Raw genomic sequence first — 21,378 nt, 5'->3', positions numbered from 1 at the left:
TGAAAATTAGAGAGGACTTGTCTGCTACTAAAGTATTCTCACCTTCTGTAAGTGTAATTTGTTCTGCTTTTTGAAGACATCAGAGAGAATCAGTGTCATTCAGTATTAAAATACTACTCCTGAAATAAAAATTACACTGGAAAAATATAACACTTGTGAGAAATGTGCGTGCAATCACTGCCTTTCTGCAGACACCTTTTTAATATTTTTTCAAAGTGCTAACTAGGAGGATATTTTTTTCAGCATCTTCTAGTACTTGTCCTCAACTGTACTTCACAAATCTGAACTAAGAATGAAATTCTAAAAGAGGAAGCTTTGAATTCCTGTGAGAATAGTCTTAATTTCTTTGGGAACAGGTTGTTGTCCAAATGTTTTACAATTACATGTGAAATATTTCATTAGGGTTGGTAACGTCTATTTATTGCACACGTCAGCTCTGGAGACCTGAATCATAAAGCATATTCAGCCAGAATACAGCATGGTAGTCCTCACTTTCCACGATTGGGTTTCCCCACCCCCACCCCCAAATATGTGTTTACTTTTTCATCATTTCTTTTGAGTTTTTCCTTTGCACTGTTTTGAGCATCAGCTGTCAGCTGCTATTTAAATCTCATTCAGTTGAATGTGGATTATTAAAGTAAAATTTCAAGAGTCTGACAGCCAAAAGTGTCAAATGCACTATTTTGAAATAATTGAAATTATTAAAACAAGTACCTGTAACTGTATGAACAAAATAACTTGTGCATTTTATAATTGTTTTGTTTTTTTTAATAGGGAGTGTCCAGATGCAGACTCAGTTGTAAGTAGAATTATTTTCAGAATAGATGTATATGCATATAATATTATCAAGCACTAAAGTCTGATGAAGCTGAACTTATATACAGTCCCTGAAATACATTATTTATCTGATAGAGAATTTAGTATTTTCTTAGCATACCTGGTGTTAATTTTGCTCAATACATAATCTTCTGCAGTATATACAAACAAGTGTCAGTAACATTCAAGTATATTCTGAGAACTGTAACATTTTGAGTTATGTTTTTGTTTCCTAATAATTTTAGGTTTTAAGCAAGGTGTTTTTACAAGTGTATGTTACATTAATTTTCATCCTAATAGTTCAAATTCCTTGGTTAATAGATTCTGAGTAAGAAAAAGGTTCAGTTTATTGTGAACCCAACTTCGTATCCTCAAATTCTTATGCTTACCACTGCTTCCTTTGAGAAATCCTTCTAGTACAGATGGAGTTCTGCTTTACCACAGGCAACAACAGAGCATAGGAATATACTTTTTAAAATATGCCTTTGAATGCAGTGCCTCTAGAAGCACTTTATTAATGGTCTGATTTTTATTGCTTGTTAATTTGATCTGTGATATGTCTTACGATTTTATTTAGTAAATTCTAGTAAGTGACAGTTGCAAGTTAAATCAGTATGTTAATGTGTTTTTTATTTTGTTAATTGAATCTTTTTATTTAAACCTTTATGTTCTCTTGGATTAATGTGCAACAGATATTGTAGCTCCCTATAGCAACAGTAGGGAAACATTTGCAGAAACATTTGAGTGATTTTCTGTAGATTAACTTTTTTTTCAGTTCATTTATTGAGAAGTTTTAATACCTCATATTAAAACTTCTTTTGAGAAACTTGATTTGAAACATCGAGTAGGACCATTCTTCCAAATGGGGAAAAGTAAGTTTTGACACGTAACAAAACGATATATATAAGAACAGCTTTGTGATCCTCATCAAGACAGTTATTTTATACTGTGCAGTCATCTTGACTTAGAGCTAATTTCTTTTCTTGGGTTCATTTAAAATAAAGTAACTTTAGAATTATCCTTACAGTTATCAGGCTTTTCATGGAAGTAATATCATTTGGCAGTTCAGGTTGAGTCACTGGATTGAACTGCAGCTGGATTCGACTTGTTTATTTTCTTTTCTTATTTTGGTCTCCACATTTATTGAAAATAATTAGTTAAAAAAAATTCAACTATAAATTGGTTTGACTTTCTGTCTGCATGGGGCGCTCTGTATGGTCATCTAAGTTAATTATTCTGTCTAGATGTAATTTATATTTTGTTTTAAAATATAAGAACTATTTTTCCTAGTTTCTATCAATAAAAATTGATGCTTTTGATGTATTTTCCTTTGGTTTTGCCCCTGCCCAATATTTTTTGACTGTTTTGAGAATTTAAAATTTGGTCTATGATTCCTTCTTGCTTTTTATAAGCAACAGTATTATTTTGAATATGGTGATAGAATGCCTTAATATTAAGTCATACTACATGAGATTTCATTTCACTCCTTATGAACAAGCACCCCGGAGTGCCTTTATGTTTTAAGGTTGGAGTCCTCTTCTGGAAGGTCTCAAATGTTTTTCATTTTTCTTGAATTTTACATTTTCTTTCTGTTTAATTTTTCAAACTTGATCTAAATAGTTATAACCATCTCTATCAATATCTCTACAAGAATTTCTTTTGTATGGATCTTTGCAATAAGTTACATATTTCAAGAAATAGAACTTGGAAAATTACTATTGAAAAAAAAAAGGCAGTTATAATTTGTGTTTGATTGATAGGACACACTGAGGACCAGACCTCAGAAAACTGAAGTTAAGATATCCCCGTTACAGCTTTGGTCAGTTTGGGTCTCTCACAGAAAACTGCTCTGGCCTATATATGATTTTAAATGGTGACTTTTGTCTGTTTGTCAAGAATTTGGATTGTATGAAAAGAATGTAAGAGAAAACCACTCTATAGTTATTTACAATTATAGGTGCTAAGGTAAATATATTGAAAATTTTAAAAATTAAGGATTCAGTAAGAACTGACTTGCATACATTATCTACCAGTTCTACGTGTACTGTGGATCTCTGAACGTAAAATGTATATTCAATACCATTATGACCTTCTCACCAGTCCAAAATGTATAATGCAGCATGTTCAAACATCTATTCTCTGTTTCCAAAAAACAAAACAGTGAGATAGTCCTAAATATCTTTTTTTTCCCAAAACAGAAGTTCTCAAATATCTCTGGCAAGCCATCTGCTTAAGCTCATAATTTTTGTAGCTTCCAGGTTATATATTTTGAAAAGTAAATTAACAGAATGTTAATCACTGTAAATATTTTTTTTGTAATTGCTGTAAGAAGTTTTTATGTCCTCACAAGTAGGAAGGCAAATGTGGACTGGGAACTGTTACTTGTTCAAAAGATTGATCACTTCAATAAGCAGTCTCAGTTTAAGTCTAGGTGACAGTGTCTCATGAGATTTAAATTTTCTGGGTTTTTATATGTCAGTCTACACATGGAACTTCCATTTTGCTAAGCCTTGATAATTAAGAAAACTGAAAAGTTAACAGTGTGTGCACTGGAAAGAGATAGCAACTGATGTCTCTCTCTGTATGTGGTTTTTGCCTAGAAAGTTTTTCTAAAGGCTGAACTAATTGTCTTGTTTCCCATGGGTTTGCCATGTCTCTAGGGATGGTCTCTAGGAAGATAGGGTCTCTAAAAGAAACTTTTAATTTGGGGAAGCATTTACAATGTTCCACTTGTGTCCAGTAAGATCTGAACTCAGATTGCAACCCTTCTCTTAGTTGGGATACTTGACAATCTCCTTCTTCTACTTGACTGCCTATTTTCACGAAGACTGTAGTAATGTAATTATCTTTGAGTTCTCTGTTTTGTCTGTCAAATCCATTTGAAATTGTCCAGTAAGTTCAAAAGTAATTAAGAAGGGAGTCACAGATGTACATGTACAGAACATAATGCTGAAAGCTTTTTTTCATGGGAAACTGAAACACAAACATCCAAAACTTTTCATTAACCTCTTTACTTATGAGTGTACCTTAACTACAGTTATATAGAATTACTGACTTTTTGTACTGCTGTGAACTGGTTGAATTTGGAACCATCTAATTTTAACAAGTAGAACACAAGTGTAACCTAATATTTTTATTTGCATTTTGCAATGTTTCATTCTGGCATATTTTAAATAGCTAATATTGATGCAGAGTACAAGGCTTTCTAGGCACAGCACAAGACGGGGTACTCTGTATACCTGTCTTTCTTTCTCTCTCGCTCTCTCTCTCGCTCTCTCTCTCGCTCTCTCTCTCGCTCTCTCTCTCGCTCTCTCTCTCGCTCTCTCTCTCGCTCTCTCTCTCGCTCTCTCTCTCGCTCTCTCTCTCGCTCTCTCTCTCGCTCTCTCTCTCGCTCTCTCTCTCGCTCTCTCTCTCGCTCTCTCTCTCGCTCTCTCTCTCGCTCTCTCTCTCGCTCTCTCTCTCGCTCTCTCTCTCGCTCTCTCTCTCGCTCTCTCTCTCTCTCTCTCTCTCTCTCTCTCTCTCTTTCTCTCTCTCTTTCTCTCTCTCTTTCTCTCTCTCTTTCTCTCTCTCTTTCTCTCTCTCTTTCTCTCTCTCTTTCTCTCTCTCTATCTCTCTTCTCTACTCCTCTTTCTCTCTCTCTCCTTCTCTCTTTCTCCTCTCTTTCTCCCTCTCTTTCTCCCTCTCTTTCTCCCTCTCTTTCTCCCTCTCTTTCTCCCTCTCTTTCTCCCTCTCTTTCTCCCTCTCTTTCTCCCTCTCTTTCTCCCTCTCTTTCTCCCTCTCTTTCTCCCTCTCTTTCTCCCTCTCTTTCTCCCTCTCTTTCTCCCTCTCTTTCTCCCTCTCTTTCTCCCTCTCTTTCTCCCTCTCTTTCTCCCTCTCTTTCTCCCTCTCTTTCTCCCTCTCTTTCTCCCTCTCTTTCTCCCTCTCTTTCTCCCTCTCTTTCTCCCTCTCTTTCTCCCTCTCTTTCTCCCTCTCTTTCTCCCTCTCTTTCTCCCTCTCTTTCTCCCTCTCTTTCTCCCTCTCTTTCTCCCTCTCTTTCTCCCTCTCTTTCTCCCTCTCTTTCTCCCTCTCTTTCTCCCTCTCTTTCTCCCTCTCTTTCTCCCTCTCTTTCTCCCTCTCTTTCTCCCTCTCTTTCTCCCTCTCTTTCTCCCTCTCTTTCTCCCTCTCTTTCTCCCTCTCTTTCTCCCTCTCTTTCTCCCTCTCTTTCTCCCTCTCTTTCTCCCTCTCTTTCTCCCTCTCTTTCTCCCTCTCTTTCTCCCTCTCTTTCTCCCTCTCTTTCTCCCTCTCTTTCTCCCTCTCTTTCTCCCTCTCTTTCTCCCTCTCTTTCTCCCTCTCTTTCTCCCTCTCTTTCTCCCTCTCTTTCTCTCTTTCATTCTTTTGTTCTTTCTGGCTGTCTACTCTCTTCTTCTATGTCTTTTGGGTTAATAGGCACCCTATGAAGAGGAGGCCAATATGCCTCTGTCTTAACCTAAGGATATGCCAGAGTCAGCTGCTTACACTGAGTCTGCTTCAGTCCTTGTCTGGATTACTGGAAGTCAGTCAAGTTCTGGCAGAAAAAAGAGTGAGCTGTTCAGCTATGTTGTATCTTGAAGCATACCCTGAGGAAAACTTGATAAGGAGCCCCCATAACCACTATAGTTACCTGAGGAGAAGAGAAAATAGAAATTAAGTTGAAGTATAGTGAAGGTTCACTTCTTGACTAATGACCCACCTGTCAGCAGCACTAGCATTGCAGAGGAAGGGCCAAATAAAGTAGCTAGACTGCAGTATGCTCCACATGTTCCTCTCTTGTCCTTTGTATGCAGCCCAGAGACACTAATGACATGGTAATGGTGTGGCTTCTTCCATTGCTTTTGAATGACAGAGGGACAAAGCACAAGAATTGAAATGAAATTTTCACCAAAACTAAAAACATGTGGTTTGTCAGTAGAATGCTTAGTTCTGAAGCTTTTTATATAGGCAATTTTTTTTTTACTTATTAAGGGGTTATGTTTTATTTCTTTGAACCTTTATTCACCTCAGAAAACTTGTAGAACATACTAAGGCAAAGACACAGCTATGTAACCTAAAGTTTTAGTGTATATTTAAAGCTATATAGGACCTTACTTAATGTGTTGCATTACATCTGCAAACACAGAGAAAACTCTGCGGGTTTTATAGCTACGTGTTTAATTACTTACTAGAACCTTGGAAAATACAAAACCTTCATGGAAGTTCACCTTTCCAGTTACTACTCGAGAGTTAAAATCACATGCATATTGAGCGTTTGTTTGTTTATTTGTTTGTTTTCAACTGCAAAGTCTACTACATGTATTTCTGTGGGGGGTTAAACCACACCTTAAGCCCCATCATATTAATAATTACTCTTACTGAAGGCCAGAGTTTGCAAAGGTCGTCATGTTGTGTGTTGAAGTTCAGAAATGGCATGAGCATGAAGGTTATGGACTTTTCCTCTGATCAGTGTGGTAGGCAGATCGGGTCATGTGTGTATTGTGTGCCTGATAATTAAGACACACTGCTATCCAGGTCATAATATATAGTTTTGTAACTGTATGAGTGTAGAAAAGGGAGTAAAAATTAGTCAAGTACATGTAAATGCCTTCATTAACATCAGATTTGTAAGCAGGTTTCTTTGTCAGGATGCTGTGTCATCTACCACTGTTACAAAATGTAGATTTGTACACAAAATTCTGGTGTTTCAGAAATCAGAATCATTCACCTGTTCAGCCATTCAAAATACTGAAAACAGTATTTTGAAATTTCTATTGAACTTGTAAGATTTTGAATACCAATTTGCTTGTGTGACACAGTTTGTCTTTATCTATGCAAAGGCACATCAAGTGTCTCTTCCACATCTTTCTTCTGTTTGTTTACACAAAAATATAAATTCAGTATCTCATTAATTAAAGTAGGTGTTAAGAATAATCATAAATTGGTACAGGATTGATCTGAGTCATAGTCAAAGCTGGAAATAGAAAGCAGATGATTTATGACTCTGCATACACTGGGTAGAGTCAGGTGTTTTAACTTACATGTATTTGAATTTTAGATACAGAAACAAAATACAAACTAAGTTTTCTGCACGGGTTTAGAAAAACATTGTAATGTAGGTCTCACTGCAAAGAAGCAAGGAATTTTCTATATAAGCTGTAAAGTATGTGTCTCTGTTATGTACATACTAAATTGGACTTTTTTATGAAGCTATGAAAAGAGACTGCATGATAAAGGGCCATTTCTGTGGAACAGATGAATCACAAATCTTTGGAAGACTAGAAATAATTAGCTCAATATGCTAAGAAAGAAAGTAGTGCTTTTAAGGACTTCATCCTTGAAATTGTTCAGAAACTCAAAAACAATGCAATGAAAATAACTTCTACTAACTAAGTTCTTTCACAATTTTATATGAAAATAGTCGGACTTGCCAGCTAAGTTGTGCATGCTGGGGCCTCAGAAATAGGATCCCTTACATATATGGCCCAGTTGTAAGAAAATTAAATGTTGTATATTTGAAGATTTTTTTTTCAGTTCATCTTAACCATGAATGATCCTGATCTATTGAAAATTGCCTATTGTGACAACTAAAATAATTCCAGAATTCAGAATTTGTACTAATGTAGGAAATTATACCTACCCTCTAGCTATATGTTTTTGTTCTGTTTACTTTGATGTCAAGTTTCATTAGTGTTTTTTGGTATATAAACAAGGTCAGCCTGAGGTCAAGCGTAGCTAAGAACTCTGATTTGAGCAAGTAGAGCTAAAGTACTGGACCGTGTGATTCTACTCTTACTACTTTTTTTTGTTGTTGTTCTTTTTCCTTTGATTTATTTTTTAATCACATAGCAGTGAGGCCCAGATCTTACAAGTCTTTCAAGAAATTGCATCTCTATGTTCCATATTTTAAAGCTGGAGCTCAAGTATTATTTTTCGGCCTTAGTTTGATGCAGTGTTTATTTGGTACAGTATTAAATCTGCACAGAACTGTACTTATTACTCTTTTTAGCAGAAAGTTTGATCTATGTTGTTGAATTCCATTTAATTCCGAAGTGCTGAATTTGGGAGCTGTACAGAGGAGAATCTTTGTTAGTAAAATATCAGACATCCAATTTCTGATATCTGTAAGAGAAATAGAGGGATAACTCCATTTTCATGCTTGTTTTCTTCTGTCATTCAAAAGCTATCTAGAGATATTCACTTTAAATTTGGCTTCAAACTTTGTTGAAGTCATATGGTTCTTTTCCTGTTCACTTGAAATCTCCAATGTCAGTAATTTTGTTATATCTCATGACTTCTGGCAAGTTTTGCTTTGGCCATATTGTGTGTATATATTTATATCTCATGGTCAAACTGCCTCCCAGTATCTGCTTTCTGGTAGAACAAATTGATTGCTGCACTAGAAGAAATTGCCTTTTTTATATTAATATTCTCATTTGTATAAGATACTTTTAAGTGCTGAAATCACTGCATTTTGAAGACATTTCTGTTTTGGGGCTTTTGTAACAAACTTACTGAGACATTAAGCAGTTCACATACACTTTATCCTGTATATATGTCATACATGAATTTGGGTTTCTGTGCATTTTCAAAATTCAGATTATCTTAGAAACTTGTTTGTCTCTGCCCCCAAGTTTTTTTTAATGAAAATAAGTGCTTAGCTAAGCATTCTAAATTATTTTAACATAATTCTCTTCAATTTATATTTAATTGCTTGCAAGAACTGAAAAATAGAACTAGTCTGAAGTTTGAAGATCCAGGATGTTGCTGGAGATGTGTAAAGAAAAATCTTGGAACCCCGTTTTGATCACTTGTGATGTGGATATTCTTTGCTGTAGCAACAGTGCAGCCATGCTGTCTCTTTTTAGGAGAAGTAGACGTTGCAATCTGTGGAATGTTTTAAGTTGCATAGTAAAATATTGACTGGTACTCTAGGAAAGGTTTTGCTCCTGCACCATCAGATCCCCTTGTAACTGCTGAGAGAATCTGAAGTAGAAATCAGGAAAATATTGGGGGGCAAAGAGAATTCTAAGCTTATTTAAGTAGTAACACTAAAATTTGAGTAGTAAAGCTAAAATAATGCTGTGAAATTTCTGACCTTTTTGATGGAGTATCATATCAGTAAGAGCAAAAGCACTCAAACTGGTCAGTTTTCCTAGAAAATTTAGGTGGTGTTTGGTTGTATTCTGTTGCTGAGGTCTCTTGTCACACAATTTCTGAACTACAGATCATAACCTCAGGTAACTGTAATAATATTGAATAAAAATTACTTTCATGAATTGTAATCAAATTTTAATTTGTCAATGACATAAAATTCAGTCTGATATAAGAAGGACTTTTTTTTTAGTAATTGTCAATAGCATAATTTTTGTTGTTCTTTTTAGAACTTTCCAGATGTAGATGATGAAGGATACAGCATTAAACCAGAAGCAACACAGGATATCCTTTTCACTGTTACTGTACCAAGTTATTTGATGTTCCTACAATTCTTTGGAGAGAGGAAGTACTGACTATAAAGTGTTAAGTAAAATGTGACATTTATGCTTATGTTGCAACTTTTTGTTCTTATGTTCGTAGCTTTTGCAAAATTAACTGAATTTTGTGTATCTTAAATTTTATATGTGTACAAATGTTAAAGATTAGATCAGATGTCTTGAACTTTAAGAGGACAATAAAAAATAAAATTAAAAGCCAAACCAAAAGCTTTAAGGTGACCCTGCATGTATTTTTCCTTGAAAAGTCTCAGAGTTTGTAAAGTTTGTAAAATTTTTTAAACATGTCCTCTATACCTGCACCCTCTAATTTTTTTTGTAACAACATTAAAGTAATTGATAGCTCAAACAATGTAGAAATATAATTTCTATTATATCTGGCGTAATTACACCACATGCTGTTTCCAGTTGGTGCTTTTTGCTTTTACTGTCTTTTTCATAGTTGCTTCCAAATACACAGTAGTGTTCTGAGACATATTTATGGAGGCTCAAGATTTTTCTCTGCTGATCTTATGGAGGAAAAATTCTTGTCCACTTTTTTCCCTACCATCACAAACAGAGGAAAGCTGTACATAAGAGCTGGAAATAATTACTGTAGATCTAAGCAAGTCTAACATGTTAGCAAGATAGCTAATTTTTGGAAATGTTATTCACTGAATTTTCAGAGTACTGCAGATAAAAGTAAACTTAGGCTATGCAATTACCTTAAATTGCAAAAACTTTTAAGCGGTAAACTTATACATTAGAGGGACCAGTCTTTCATCATAGTTTCTCTGTTTTCATCAGCTTTGCCTAATATGCCACGAATGTCCACACTGAAGATTTCTACAGAGATAAGAGCAGGTGGTTTTCTCTCCTACTTACCAAATGGATATGAAAGTGACAGTCTTTGATCCAGTTCTGAGAGAAGCATTATTTCATGCTTTAAATGTACTTATGAAAGGGAGAGATAAGTGAACGACATTCATGCTTGTGATGTGTGATTCCTCTGGGGATCTGTTATATTAGCTCTTTTTGTTGGGAAACAAGAGTAAGCTATACGTTCAGTGAAAAACAGTGGTTTGGAATCCATCACCTAGGTAGTACTTAAGCTTCTGAAAATCTTGACCAGACTCAGGAACTCATCAGTTTCCTTCCTCTTTTCCTTACTTAGCCTCCAGGAGTGGATATTTATTTTGTTCATGGGAACTCTTGAGATAATTTGTCGAAGGACATTATTTTACTATAATAACAGTCAGTCTTAATAAATCTGACTTAAATATGTATTGGAAAAGCACTTTCCAACAACTTCCTGATGTGTAGGAACTGAATCTTGAAGACAAGAGATCTTTTGATGAAATTAAAACTATTTGCCTTTGAAACTTTCCTTTCTAGATAAGCTCCATTTTGAGGGAACAGATAGGCTGTAAGATGAAGACACTTGGCTTTTTCCTCAACAAAACTTTCAGAGCCTTTCAGTTGAAATGGATTTGGAATGTCTTTAGATCAAGCCTAAATATTTGTTAGGGAATAGACTGAAGGAATTTCATACAGATGTGTGCCATATTTTCAAGTAAAACCAGCAGAAGTGATTTACAAAATATGTATACTTCTCCCAGGTGGTACAAAACTTTCATGTTTCAGTAGAGGAAAATTTTCCAAATTCTGTCTTGCCAAAACAATTGCATTTTTTAAGAACTTAGCGTAGGCCTTTCAGAACTTTTGTTCAGTGCAGCTCCTGTGCTTGTAAAGAACCAAGTTTATATTTTCCTTATTTTGAGCGTTGAAGTGTCCTTGTGATTCCTTTTTTTCCAAGCATGACAGTGCTTTGTGCAGCTGATACCGATCAGTTTCTGTGCAGCCTTCTGTTTAACTGGCAACCTTTCTTGCGAAGTTTTCAGTGCCACACTGCAAAAGGGGCGAGTAATAGTGGCTGCTCTTTCTTCCACTGTTAATATTAGGTACAGGTATCATGGGCATTACACTGCTCATTAAAAAGTTTAGGGCATTTCTTCATTGGTTTAACAAATTTCTGTGTTTTTATGTCTCTTAGAATCCATGGTTGAGTCTTGCAGATCATGTTGCTTCTCTAGAATCTTTAACCTAGTGCCTTCAAGCATGCAGTTGTTCAGTTATATGACAGATGCTGCTGTTCTTCAGTTATATGATGTTGTGCTCTTCTGAACAGAATCATCATTATGAAGATGATTGGAATAAAACCCTTGAATTTAACTCTGAATTATGAATTTTGGACTATGAATATTTGTGAAACATCTATATAAGTGCACAAAGATGTCACTTAATTATGAGCATATTTTGGTCCATAATTTTGAAATAGATTAAGCAAATTAAGTATTTCCACCTTAACTGAGAAAAACATACCAAAGAGAACCATTTCTATTCATCCAGTGATTCTGACTCTGAAGATGATGAACCCAGGAGGTTCCATGTAGAAATAAAACCTGTCCAGCCAAATAACAGCTCTCAATATACTATGCCTTCCTTGGATGAATTAAAAGTATCTATAGGAAACATCTCTCTTTCTCCAGCAATATCTGTAAGTTTTGTTCCTTGTATTTTTAATGTGTAGAAATTTATTCTGTGTGTTCAAAATCTATTCTAGGTTTAATTATTTTTTTCTTGTGCACCAGGTCGTCTTTGGTACACTTAATTGCAATATAACATTTAGTACTTCTGTCGTCTTAGATTTAAACTTTCCTTTGAGTCTTGTGAGTGCTCAGTTGTTGTCTTTGTGCTGTGGCCACCACAAGACACTTGAATATATTGTGGAGTTAGCTGAGTGTGGCTTTTAACACAATTTACTAATTTGTATTCAATAATGTGCAAGTCATCTAAAACAGATCACATAATGTGTATATAGTGCATACCATGCAGCTTTATTGATATATTCTACCAATTCACAGAAGAATAATTTGTACAACAAGATGATAAATAGTATTAAGGTATGCAATACAATATTCAGATCAGAGTAAGACCGGCTCTGATTTTAAGGAAAATAGAGTGCATAACATATTAAAATAATAATTTTTCTCTTTTTTCCCCCACCACATTTTGAAAGCAGAGGCACAGTTCTGTAAGTAGAGAATGGCTTTTTATTCACATTTTTAGTTAAAACCAAGTGTAGTATGTGAGAAGAGTTACTGGGGAAACATTAGGAATGGTTTTTTTCATATGTATTGTGTGATGTATAAGCTGTTTAATTTTACTGCCTCAGTCAGTAAAGAAATTTAATAATACTGCTCCCTATGTTAGTTCTACAGTATTCATTCTTGCTTTTTCTTACTGATGTGGCAGGTGTGCACTGGTTGCTCTGTCCTGGCTCACGTTCCATGGTCTTCTGCAAGCTCATAATGTTTTGCCTGACATTGAAAGCAAAGTATCTCATAGGAAGTTGAGTGGAAATAAGAACCCTGGGACTATTAAGTCTTTTATTTTACAGTTAGTAAAAGAATTTATTCCTAATTTTTTTTTCTGTTTCAGGCACAAATGAATCAAAATTCATGCAGTAAGTGTGAATCTTTTCATCTATGCTAACTTTTTAACATAGGATGAAAATAGATTTGTTTTTTAATTGTTGAAGAAACAAACTTCTTAAGTACCTGTATTTTAAATGGAAAAAAGTATTTCTCTTATCAGTTTTATATGCATTTCCTTTAAATATGTACTTGGCTGTTCACTGTAGTGGGACCAGATGAGCCTGTCTCTGACAGTGATGAGGTACACATCCAAAAGCCAAAGGAGGTACTCCATGGAAAAAACTCCTGGTCAAGTTCTTAAAACCCTTCCAGCTGCTCAAGTTTAGTATATCCACATGTACCAGCAAAGCACACTGTCTCTGTGGGTATGGTACAAAATAGGGCCGTAGAGATGGAGGACAGAACATTAGTTTCTGTCATATAATGGGAAACCAGGACAGATTTGCTGTAGAAGTGATGTAAACAGTAAAACAGTATGATTGAAGGAAGAAATTTCAAGTGAACAGTTCCTCACAGAATGAATTGGTCTGTGTAGTCTTCTCCTATTTCAGGAGTATCTAAACTTAATCTTTCAGAAATAATAGATTTTCTTTTTTCTGTTTTAATAATTCATAATTCATTTTGAGCTACCAACATTAATAATTTGCTATCTGTTTATAATGAAACTGAAATTTTTATTTCATGCTTTTGGTGATAGTACTATATCTTTTTCTCAGGTGAAGAGTTAACAAAATCAAAGTTTTCTGCTCCATCTAATGAGTAAGTTCAAATTTAAAATTCTATCAAATGCAGTTTTGCAGGAGTTTGGTCTTATTTTTCTAATACTCAGAAACTCAATAGGAGTAACAGCTGACTCCCATTTTAAGTTGGTCATCTATTGCACTTTAAGACTTAAAAATAAATTATGTAACACTGGAGATTTCAATTAATTTGTTTACCCCTTCTAATACATTTGTTTTATTCTGATCTGTCTCAGTTGATATTTATAATTGTATGATTGCACAAGATTTAGTTTTTTATGAAACCTAAGTTTTTAAATAAGACAAATTTAGTTTAGTGTCCATGGTAAAGAGTTTAATATTGCAACCCTCAAATTTAGACAGGTCTGCATACTTTGTTTATATGTATTTATAGTGAAATAAATGTATTTGAAGATGTAGATCTTGAAAATGACAATCATTTTATAAAGTATGGCCACACACAACCTTATACCTAGGTGTAGGCTCAGATAGTCACCTTATATGTAAATCAGTTCTTTGACCTGCAGTTTGTCAGTTTTTTATTCTTAGATGCAAAGAATAAGTACTGTAGAGTAATTTGTCAAATGTTTTTATCATATTATTGAGGGACTTTTTACATGCAGTGATAAAACAAGGGGAAATGGCTTTAAACTAAGAGCAGGTTTAGTTTAGATATTAGAAAGAAATTCTTTACTGTGAGGGTGGTAAGACACTGAAAAAGGTTTCACAGAGAAGTTATGGATGCTCCATCCCTGAAAGCGTTCAAGGCTAGGCTGGATGGGGCTTTGTGCAGCCTGATCTAGTGGAAGGTGTTGCTGCCCATATTAAGATGGTTGGAACAAGATTTTTAAAAATCCCTTCTAACCTAAACTATTCTGTGATTATTATCTTTATTACATAACTAAGCTACTACTGAAGTTTAGTTTGATTTTTATGAATGCACACATCTTTCAATTATATTCCAATTGTAACTCTTAACATAGAAAGGGGAACAGTGACCTCCTGGCATGGGATCCACTCTTCAGCAGTTCTCTTGAATCTTCCACTTCAGTTTCCTTGGCATCCTCATCCTCCTCAGGTAAAAATATCTGATAGTAGAAAATGTTTTCTCTATATACTTCAGGATGTTCTGGTGTTGTTTTTTTAGTTATTGCAAAGGGCCATACTTTGGCTATTAAATTAAAAAACTTTGTAAAGCAATATACTGTCTTCAAAGTGTTACACAAGTGAGGATGCAATATAGAAGGCTTTCAATCTAGAGTGCAAGATGCAAGAGGTAGTGCTAGACACCTTAGGAAAATTCTTTCTTGTTTCTATCCTCTTACTTTCCAAAAAATTGCTCACCTTTTAGAATGTAATACTTTTGTTTCCTGCTGGTAGGGCTGGGAGATTAAATGGAGGTTGTCGCAGCAACTGTGAGACAAGCTGAGCTTGTACAATGAGTAGGGTTGGGCTTCCTTCCAGGAAAATTGATTGAGCTGTGTAATATGAAGGCATTGCCGAGCTTTGTGGAGGAACTTGTTTCCTGTTGGAAACAAATTCTGTTAGATGTGCAGGCATAATCCAAGGGGAGATGGATAAAAAGGGCAGGACTGAGACATGAATTAAGACAAAATCCTGAAAGCAGGGCTAGTGGGAGGAAAAGAACGGTCTGTGGAGTATGGGAAGTGGACGGTAAGGGCATATGTTGCATGGAAATTTGGGGATGCGGGATATTAGTGAGGGCAGGACAATGGTAGGCTTTCCTGAAACCTGGTTTTCATAAAAAATAGTTCCATAGTTCTTTCCAATCTACCTACCTTGCATCTATTTTCCAACCTCTGCTCTTTTAATGTAGACACTTTTTTCCTCCCACATACTTGAGAAAGAAAGTGTGTTTACTGGGTTTTTTCACTGGGTATACATACTCCAAGAAGCATAATAGACCTCACTTCTTTGTTCACAGTTATGGCTTTCTAGCTGTTTTACTCTGTGATTGATCATGCTTGAAGGTTAGATTGAAGAACAGTGAGCAAGAGTACATATATCAATAGAAGAATACTGAAAAAACAATAGAAGAATTCTGGTGTTAATTCTTGGCTTTAGTAATGTTCTTTTAGCAACAATCAGCACTGTTATGTAACTCTCCACGTTAAGTAGAACTTAGTCTTTCACTTCAAATTTGTGTCCCTTAAAATTACAGTCTTAACAAATCTGGCTTCCAGAACTCATCCTCACTTAGATGACCAGTCAATAGTTATTAGCTAGTGGATTCACGTGTGTGTGGTAACAAATTCAAGAATACACTATAGAGAGAGCACTATTACTGGGATATTCAGAAAAGCAATTATGTTTTCTCAAAATAATCTGTTTTGCTAGCTTTGATCTGGTAATGCAGTTGCCAGAGAAAGGCAGAGGGTACTTAATTTGTTGAGCTCGTGTTTGCTGCTGTATTGAGGTGTTTATTGCTATTGCCTGGATGGGAAGTCAAAGCAGGTTGGGAAATTTTCATTCAGTCCCTCCTGACACCAGAACTGTGAAGAAAGTAGCCTCTGACTGATAAATGACAGAGATCCATAGCGTCCTCTCTAGCTGTATCTGGCAGGGAATCATCTACCCTAGTCCTCATACCCATAAGGCTTTTGCCCAGACCCTCGGCTTCACTGGACTTGGTACAATACAGTGTCCTATGGGCGTAAGTTGAGTTTAGATACATCTATGCCTTGGCAAATTTATCTACTAAATAATTATTTCAAGGATTGTTGTCAAGGAGTTAACTAAGATATTTAGCCTTGTGAAATCATCTATAGAGTTAAATAGAAAGTAGGTGTTGTCATGTATAACAGATTACCAACACATTTGGGGGGAAAAAAACAACTAGGTCAATGTACTGTTGTTTAAATTGAGTTGTGATGCTTACTAACCTGGAACTTAGATTTGAAGACTTTTAAAAAATGCACAACTTTGATCTATTTTCCTTGAAATCAGTGTTCCATCTTCAACTTGAAGGTTAGTATAAGTAACCTGATCCTTAAAGTTTTTGTAAATCTCAATTCAAAACTTAAATTACATAAATTAGTTTTTTGAAATACAGTGTATCTGTATATAATGATAAAGCATGTCTCACCAACAACTTTTTCCTTTTTACTGTTTAAACACTTGTTTAGCAATTGTTTCATAACTGTGTTAATCATTGAGCCCTCAAACTACCATGGCATTTGAGCAGACAGTGGTTTATGCAGCACAGAAGTGGCCTTTGGTCATCCATGAATAATTCTGCTCCATTAGAAGTTTAAGATAACTTCGTTATCTTGAACAAACACAACAGACATGTTTTTTAAGTCGGCTCTTGATACTGTAAAAATGCTTATTTTTTTGTTTTTTTCCTTATTTTCATCCCTATGTGTGTTTAAATAGGAGTTATTGTAGCATTTTAAAGCCTTTGAATGATATTTAAGATATCTGTTAGAGGGGGAAAGCTGTGTTGAAACTCTAATGTTTATGTGGACTTAGAGAATGTACTTGTTCATAGCAAAGGGCTGCTATATAGAGGACAACTGTACTTTTGATCTGAGCTTTTAAATGTGTTTCTCCCTTTTTTGATTATGTATGTCATTGCTGTTGCTCCTAGCTCTGCCAACCTGCAGGACATGAAAATTGACTAACCTTGCATTTTCTGCTTCTATTGTCATCTCGTGCAACAGGCAACAGCAAGTGCAAGGAATACTTGTTGGAAACTTCTTTTTTCAGCAGTCTGAAGACAATAGTATGAGAGAGGAAAAAACCTTGGGTGGATGATGCCTCATCCACATTGTTAGTCCTTAGACACAGGTTGATACAGATAGAATAAATATCAGACTGAATCTTGTGACTGCGTTGTCAATTCTGAAAGCCAATTCTGTTGGGCCTTCCTTTTGCAAGTGTTAGGGCTAAGAGGATCAAAACATTTGGAAGGAACAGGATAGGATAAGTTTGATTTAATACCTCTGTAAGCAATTAAAAGCGAAGCGGAAGGCTGTGGCTGTGGAGAGGAATGAAAAGTGGAGTAAGATGCAAGAAGGAAAAGACAAAGATCACAAATCACAACAGGAAGTAAGAGGAATAAAGGAAGTCATGAGAATTAGAGCCTTAAATGGAGAAATACACAATAAATTATTCTTTTATGTACTTGAAAAGTGAAAAGTGACATGGTTGGCAATCTGAATAAAGTACATGTGATAGGTCACTAGCTTTTTTTTTTCTTTCATTTGTAAGTGAGGAGATTTTTAGCCTGGTAGAGCAGTTACTTTTCATTCTGTCTAGTAATCCTTGTGCAGTGGATGTTGAATACTTTTTTGAATGTTGAAATTTCCATCTTTTCAGTGTCTTTCCTAGTTTCAATTCTTTCTTTTTCCTTCAGCTATCCTTAAAGAGCACAATAGAAGCTCCTCCTCATCTACCACTGATTTGGCTGATTTTACTGTATCTCAGTCTTTGCTTGGACACCAGGCAGATTCTGGGTCTACAAGCCCATCCTCACCCAACTTTACCCTTAGCACTTTGTGCAAATCTGGTGTTACAGCAGCACCAACAGGGAGTACCACTACTCTATCCTGTGTTTCACAGTCTCACAGTCAGTGGATTTCCTGTGCTGATGAACTTCTTACAATTAGATACACAAGCACAGACAAGAAGGAGCCCCAAAGTTTGCATTTTAAAACTGAAAATGCCTGCCTTGCCTCTTCTGCTTGGCTTGGGAATTCTTCCAACAGCTGTGCTTCTGAGGATCAAAGTGACCTTTTCAGTAACACTATATGTCATGAACAATTATTCATTGAAGAAACTGGCACTGCTGCTGATATATCTTCTGCATCACCTTCAGCACTTCTGGACTATAGTTTAGTGTCTTCTTGTGCTCATACAAATAAGGGTATGACAAGCATGCATTCTGTACCACTCTTTTCTAATAACTGACTACAAAAGCAAGCTTTGGACTCGTTGTTTTTGTTATTATCACTCACCTGATGTTAAAATTAACATGTCTTCTTATTTAGAATGTACTAAACTGCTTGTTAGCATCAGCTTTCTTGAAAGCTGGGACAACAAAGTAAATGTTCAGCTTGGAACAAGAAGAAAATTAAAATTATTCATTTAAAAGCTTTGCTTTCTCTTAACTATGCAGTATTGCTTTTCTAGAAATGGGGATTTATTTTTGTGGGATATGAGACAGCAGTGAAATCTCAAAGATTAAGTAATTGAATTTGCAAACCCAATTATTTTTACAAAAAAGCCCCCAAGAGTGGTTGGTATAAAATCACTTGAAAGCAATGGGAAACCCATAATGGTATTTTTAGTCACTTTTCAGGGTATCATATGGCACTATTTTAAAAGCACTTACTGCTAAATCTTACACCAAGGCACTTGTAAAAGAAACATCGCTTCCAGTTAGTCTAATCAAGTCAGCAAACATCTATGTTCGGTGTGATCTTTCTAATACTTATTTTCTTAAATTTGCTTTCTTTCAGCAAGGCCCACCACTCCTCTTTCCGTAGGCACCATTGTACCACCTCCAAGGCCTGCCTCAAGACCAAAGCTGACTACCGGGAAACTTGGTGGGATTATTGAAATAGTATGTATTGATTGTTATTTTTGTTTAGTTCTCCATTTGTGCCTTGATTTCAAATACACCATTTATACTGTTACAGTGAAGTTACCTTCCAGCCAATATTCAAGGAATTGCTTAACTAGATTTTCAACATTGCTAGACAGGCATGGAAATTGTTTATTATAACAATCATAAACAATTTGCTACAACAAATAGTTCTTAACAGAAACACAAATGTCCAAAATGTAATTTTTGCCTCAGCTGAATGTTTGTAATCAAGCAAATCAATAATTTGATAATGAAACAACAGCACATGCATAAGATTGAAGTTTTCAAAATGTGAAATACTAGCAAAGTTATGAAAGAAGCTCCGTTAATTTAGGGATACCACCAAAACTTTGGGGACTGAGTGGCATTAAGTAGAGTATTAAGTAGATCTTGATCAGTTTTGTGTTGACAGAAGTAGTCCTGCTGTGACTTTTCCCTGCCCGTGGTGCTGGTTGGTGGAGGAGAGAGGTGGCAGATTGTAGCAATTGCCATCAGCATAGTGAGAGGTTGCACACTGCCTGCATCTACTTGCTGCCTGCAGTGGGGGTTCACCTGCTAATAAGGAATGTGATGAAGAATGCAGATACCCAAATAGCCTATCAGACCAGGCCATGGTTCATTTCCTCTGTAATTATTAGTATTCTGTGTGTTTCACTTGACTTACTGACTTGGAAAAATGTTCCTGTGATAAGATTCTCTTACCGTCTTTCAAAGTAACAAGGTATTGTCACCATATTCTAGTTATAAGTACAATTATGATCTCATGACAAAACTGAAACATTTTCAATCTGTTTTGCTTTTCTGTAAGGTCAGAATAGGGTTAATTTGGAGATTCTTTTCTCATTCCAATATAAAATTGTAGTAACTGCTCTTAGACTAAGGAACCAAATGAAATACTGTTCTGCTATAAAGTATGATTCTGCACAAAGTTCATTTTATACTGCTGTTTTAGAAACCAACTATTATCTGGATACTGATGGAAGATTGTCAGTTGTCTTCATTATGTGTCAACTCTATTTAGTCCCACAGTCTTTATCTAAGCCACATACCCAGCAACAAGTGCAGTAGGACTGGGGGAAAAGAAAAAAAAAGAATTGCTGTGACGTCCCACCCTTAAGGAGAAGGAAGCACCCAAGATTCATAAATGGTCATGGCTGAAAGAAACAATGAAAGTCAGAGGGTCCACAAAAACTCACAAACCTTTATTATTAAGTTACATACTTGGTGTGGAAATTGGTGTGTTAGTCTAAGCACGTGGCAGTGGACTTTGTATAATGGAATAGACATGAATTACAGGAAGACATGAATTAGAGGAAGAGAGAGAAACAAAGAGAGAAAAAGAGATCACCAGTCCTGATTCCACTGTCAGTCTGCCGATGGGATATCCAGGGTCATGGGGGCATGGCCCAGGCTTGCTGGGGATACATTTTATAGATAAGTTTCCCCTCCCTGAAGACAGATTTCTCACTTTCTATGCAAATTAGCTATCATGGGCAGTCTGTCCTTTCAGATCTTTCAGGAAATGAGTTGGAGAGCTTTGTGAGTCTTGAGTCATCTTGATTCCCTCCTACAGTCCATGCCCACTCCTCAGCCTCATTCTTACACTTGTGTGATACTATGTTGTGCTTATCTCCATGAAACAAAGCAAAAATCTGTTCATCAAAATCTGTGAAATAGTGGAATTTATTCCATTAGAAAATGTGCGTTCTCTCTTTTACACTTAAAACTAGGGTAGATAAGTCATTAAAGGAACTATGTTCAGAAACATGAAATTCATTGCGGCATGAAACTAAGAACTTTTCTGTTTACTGTCTTTTTTTCATCTCTTTAAAACCAGTTTGTGTCATATTATTAATCTCTTTTGTTCAGCCTAGGCCATTCAGCCCTCCATTGACCTCTAACTCAAGTCCACCTCCACAAGCTCCTTTGGCACGTGCAGAGAGCATTTCCTCTATATCCTCTTCTGCTTCCCTCAGTGCAGCAAACACACCCACAGTTGGTAAGTTTAATTAACCTTTTTATTGTATTTTAGAAATAAGATAACTCTACCACTAGGTTACACCTGTTAGGAAAACCATTTGTCAGAGTTAGTTTTTTCTTATGCGAATCTAGCTACTTCAGGCATCATTTGCTAAAACTGCTTCTTAAATGACACTGAGAGACAAGAAAGTGGATTCAATTAGATGAGACCATAGATCCAATTATGGCATGTTCTTTAGGGAAATATTGTTCCAAATTAATACTCCTTGAATTCT

General features: G+C 35.7%; 1 protein-coding gene across 2 annotated transcripts in view; it reads left to right on the top strand.

Annotated features, from left to right (window-relative positions):
- FCHO2 (FCH and mu domain containing endocytic adaptor 2) overlaps window positions 1-21,378 on the top strand; it is an 84,434-nt gene that overhangs the window by 43,317 nt on the left and 19,739 nt on the right. Inside the window, exons 11-19 of one of the 2 annotated variants that reach the window (XM_071581525.1) lie at window positions 775-799; window positions 9,189-9,246; window positions 11,657-11,832; window positions 12,355-12,369; window positions 12,777-12,801; window positions 13,489-13,531; window positions 14,496-14,590; window positions 18,996-19,099; window positions 20,993-21,122. In XM_071581525.1, the coding sequence (XP_071437626.1) occupies window positions 775-799; window positions 9,189-9,246; window positions 11,657-11,832; window positions 12,355-12,369; window positions 12,777-12,801; window positions 13,489-13,531; window positions 14,496-14,590; window positions 18,996-19,099; window positions 20,993-21,122 (671 nt within the window). The remainder of the gene's footprint in view (window positions 1-774; window positions 800-9,188; window positions 9,247-11,656; window positions 11,833-12,354; window positions 12,370-12,776; window positions 12,802-13,488; window positions 13,532-14,495; window positions 14,591-18,995; window positions 19,100-20,992; window positions 21,123-21,378) is intronic. The other variant, XM_071581526.1, reaches the window with a different exon arrangement.

The sequence above is a fragment of the Pithys albifrons genome, chromosome Z, assembly GCF_047495875.1.
Source record: "Pithys albifrons albifrons isolate INPA30051 chromosome Z, PitAlb_v1, whole genome shotgun sequence".
In the NCBI taxonomy this organism is placed as follows: Eukaryota; Metazoa; Chordata; class Aves; order Passeriformes; family Thamnophilidae; genus Pithys; species Pithys albifrons.
Note: the sequence above shows the minus strand (reverse complement) of the source record. Positions and strands in the feature narration are given on the sequence as shown.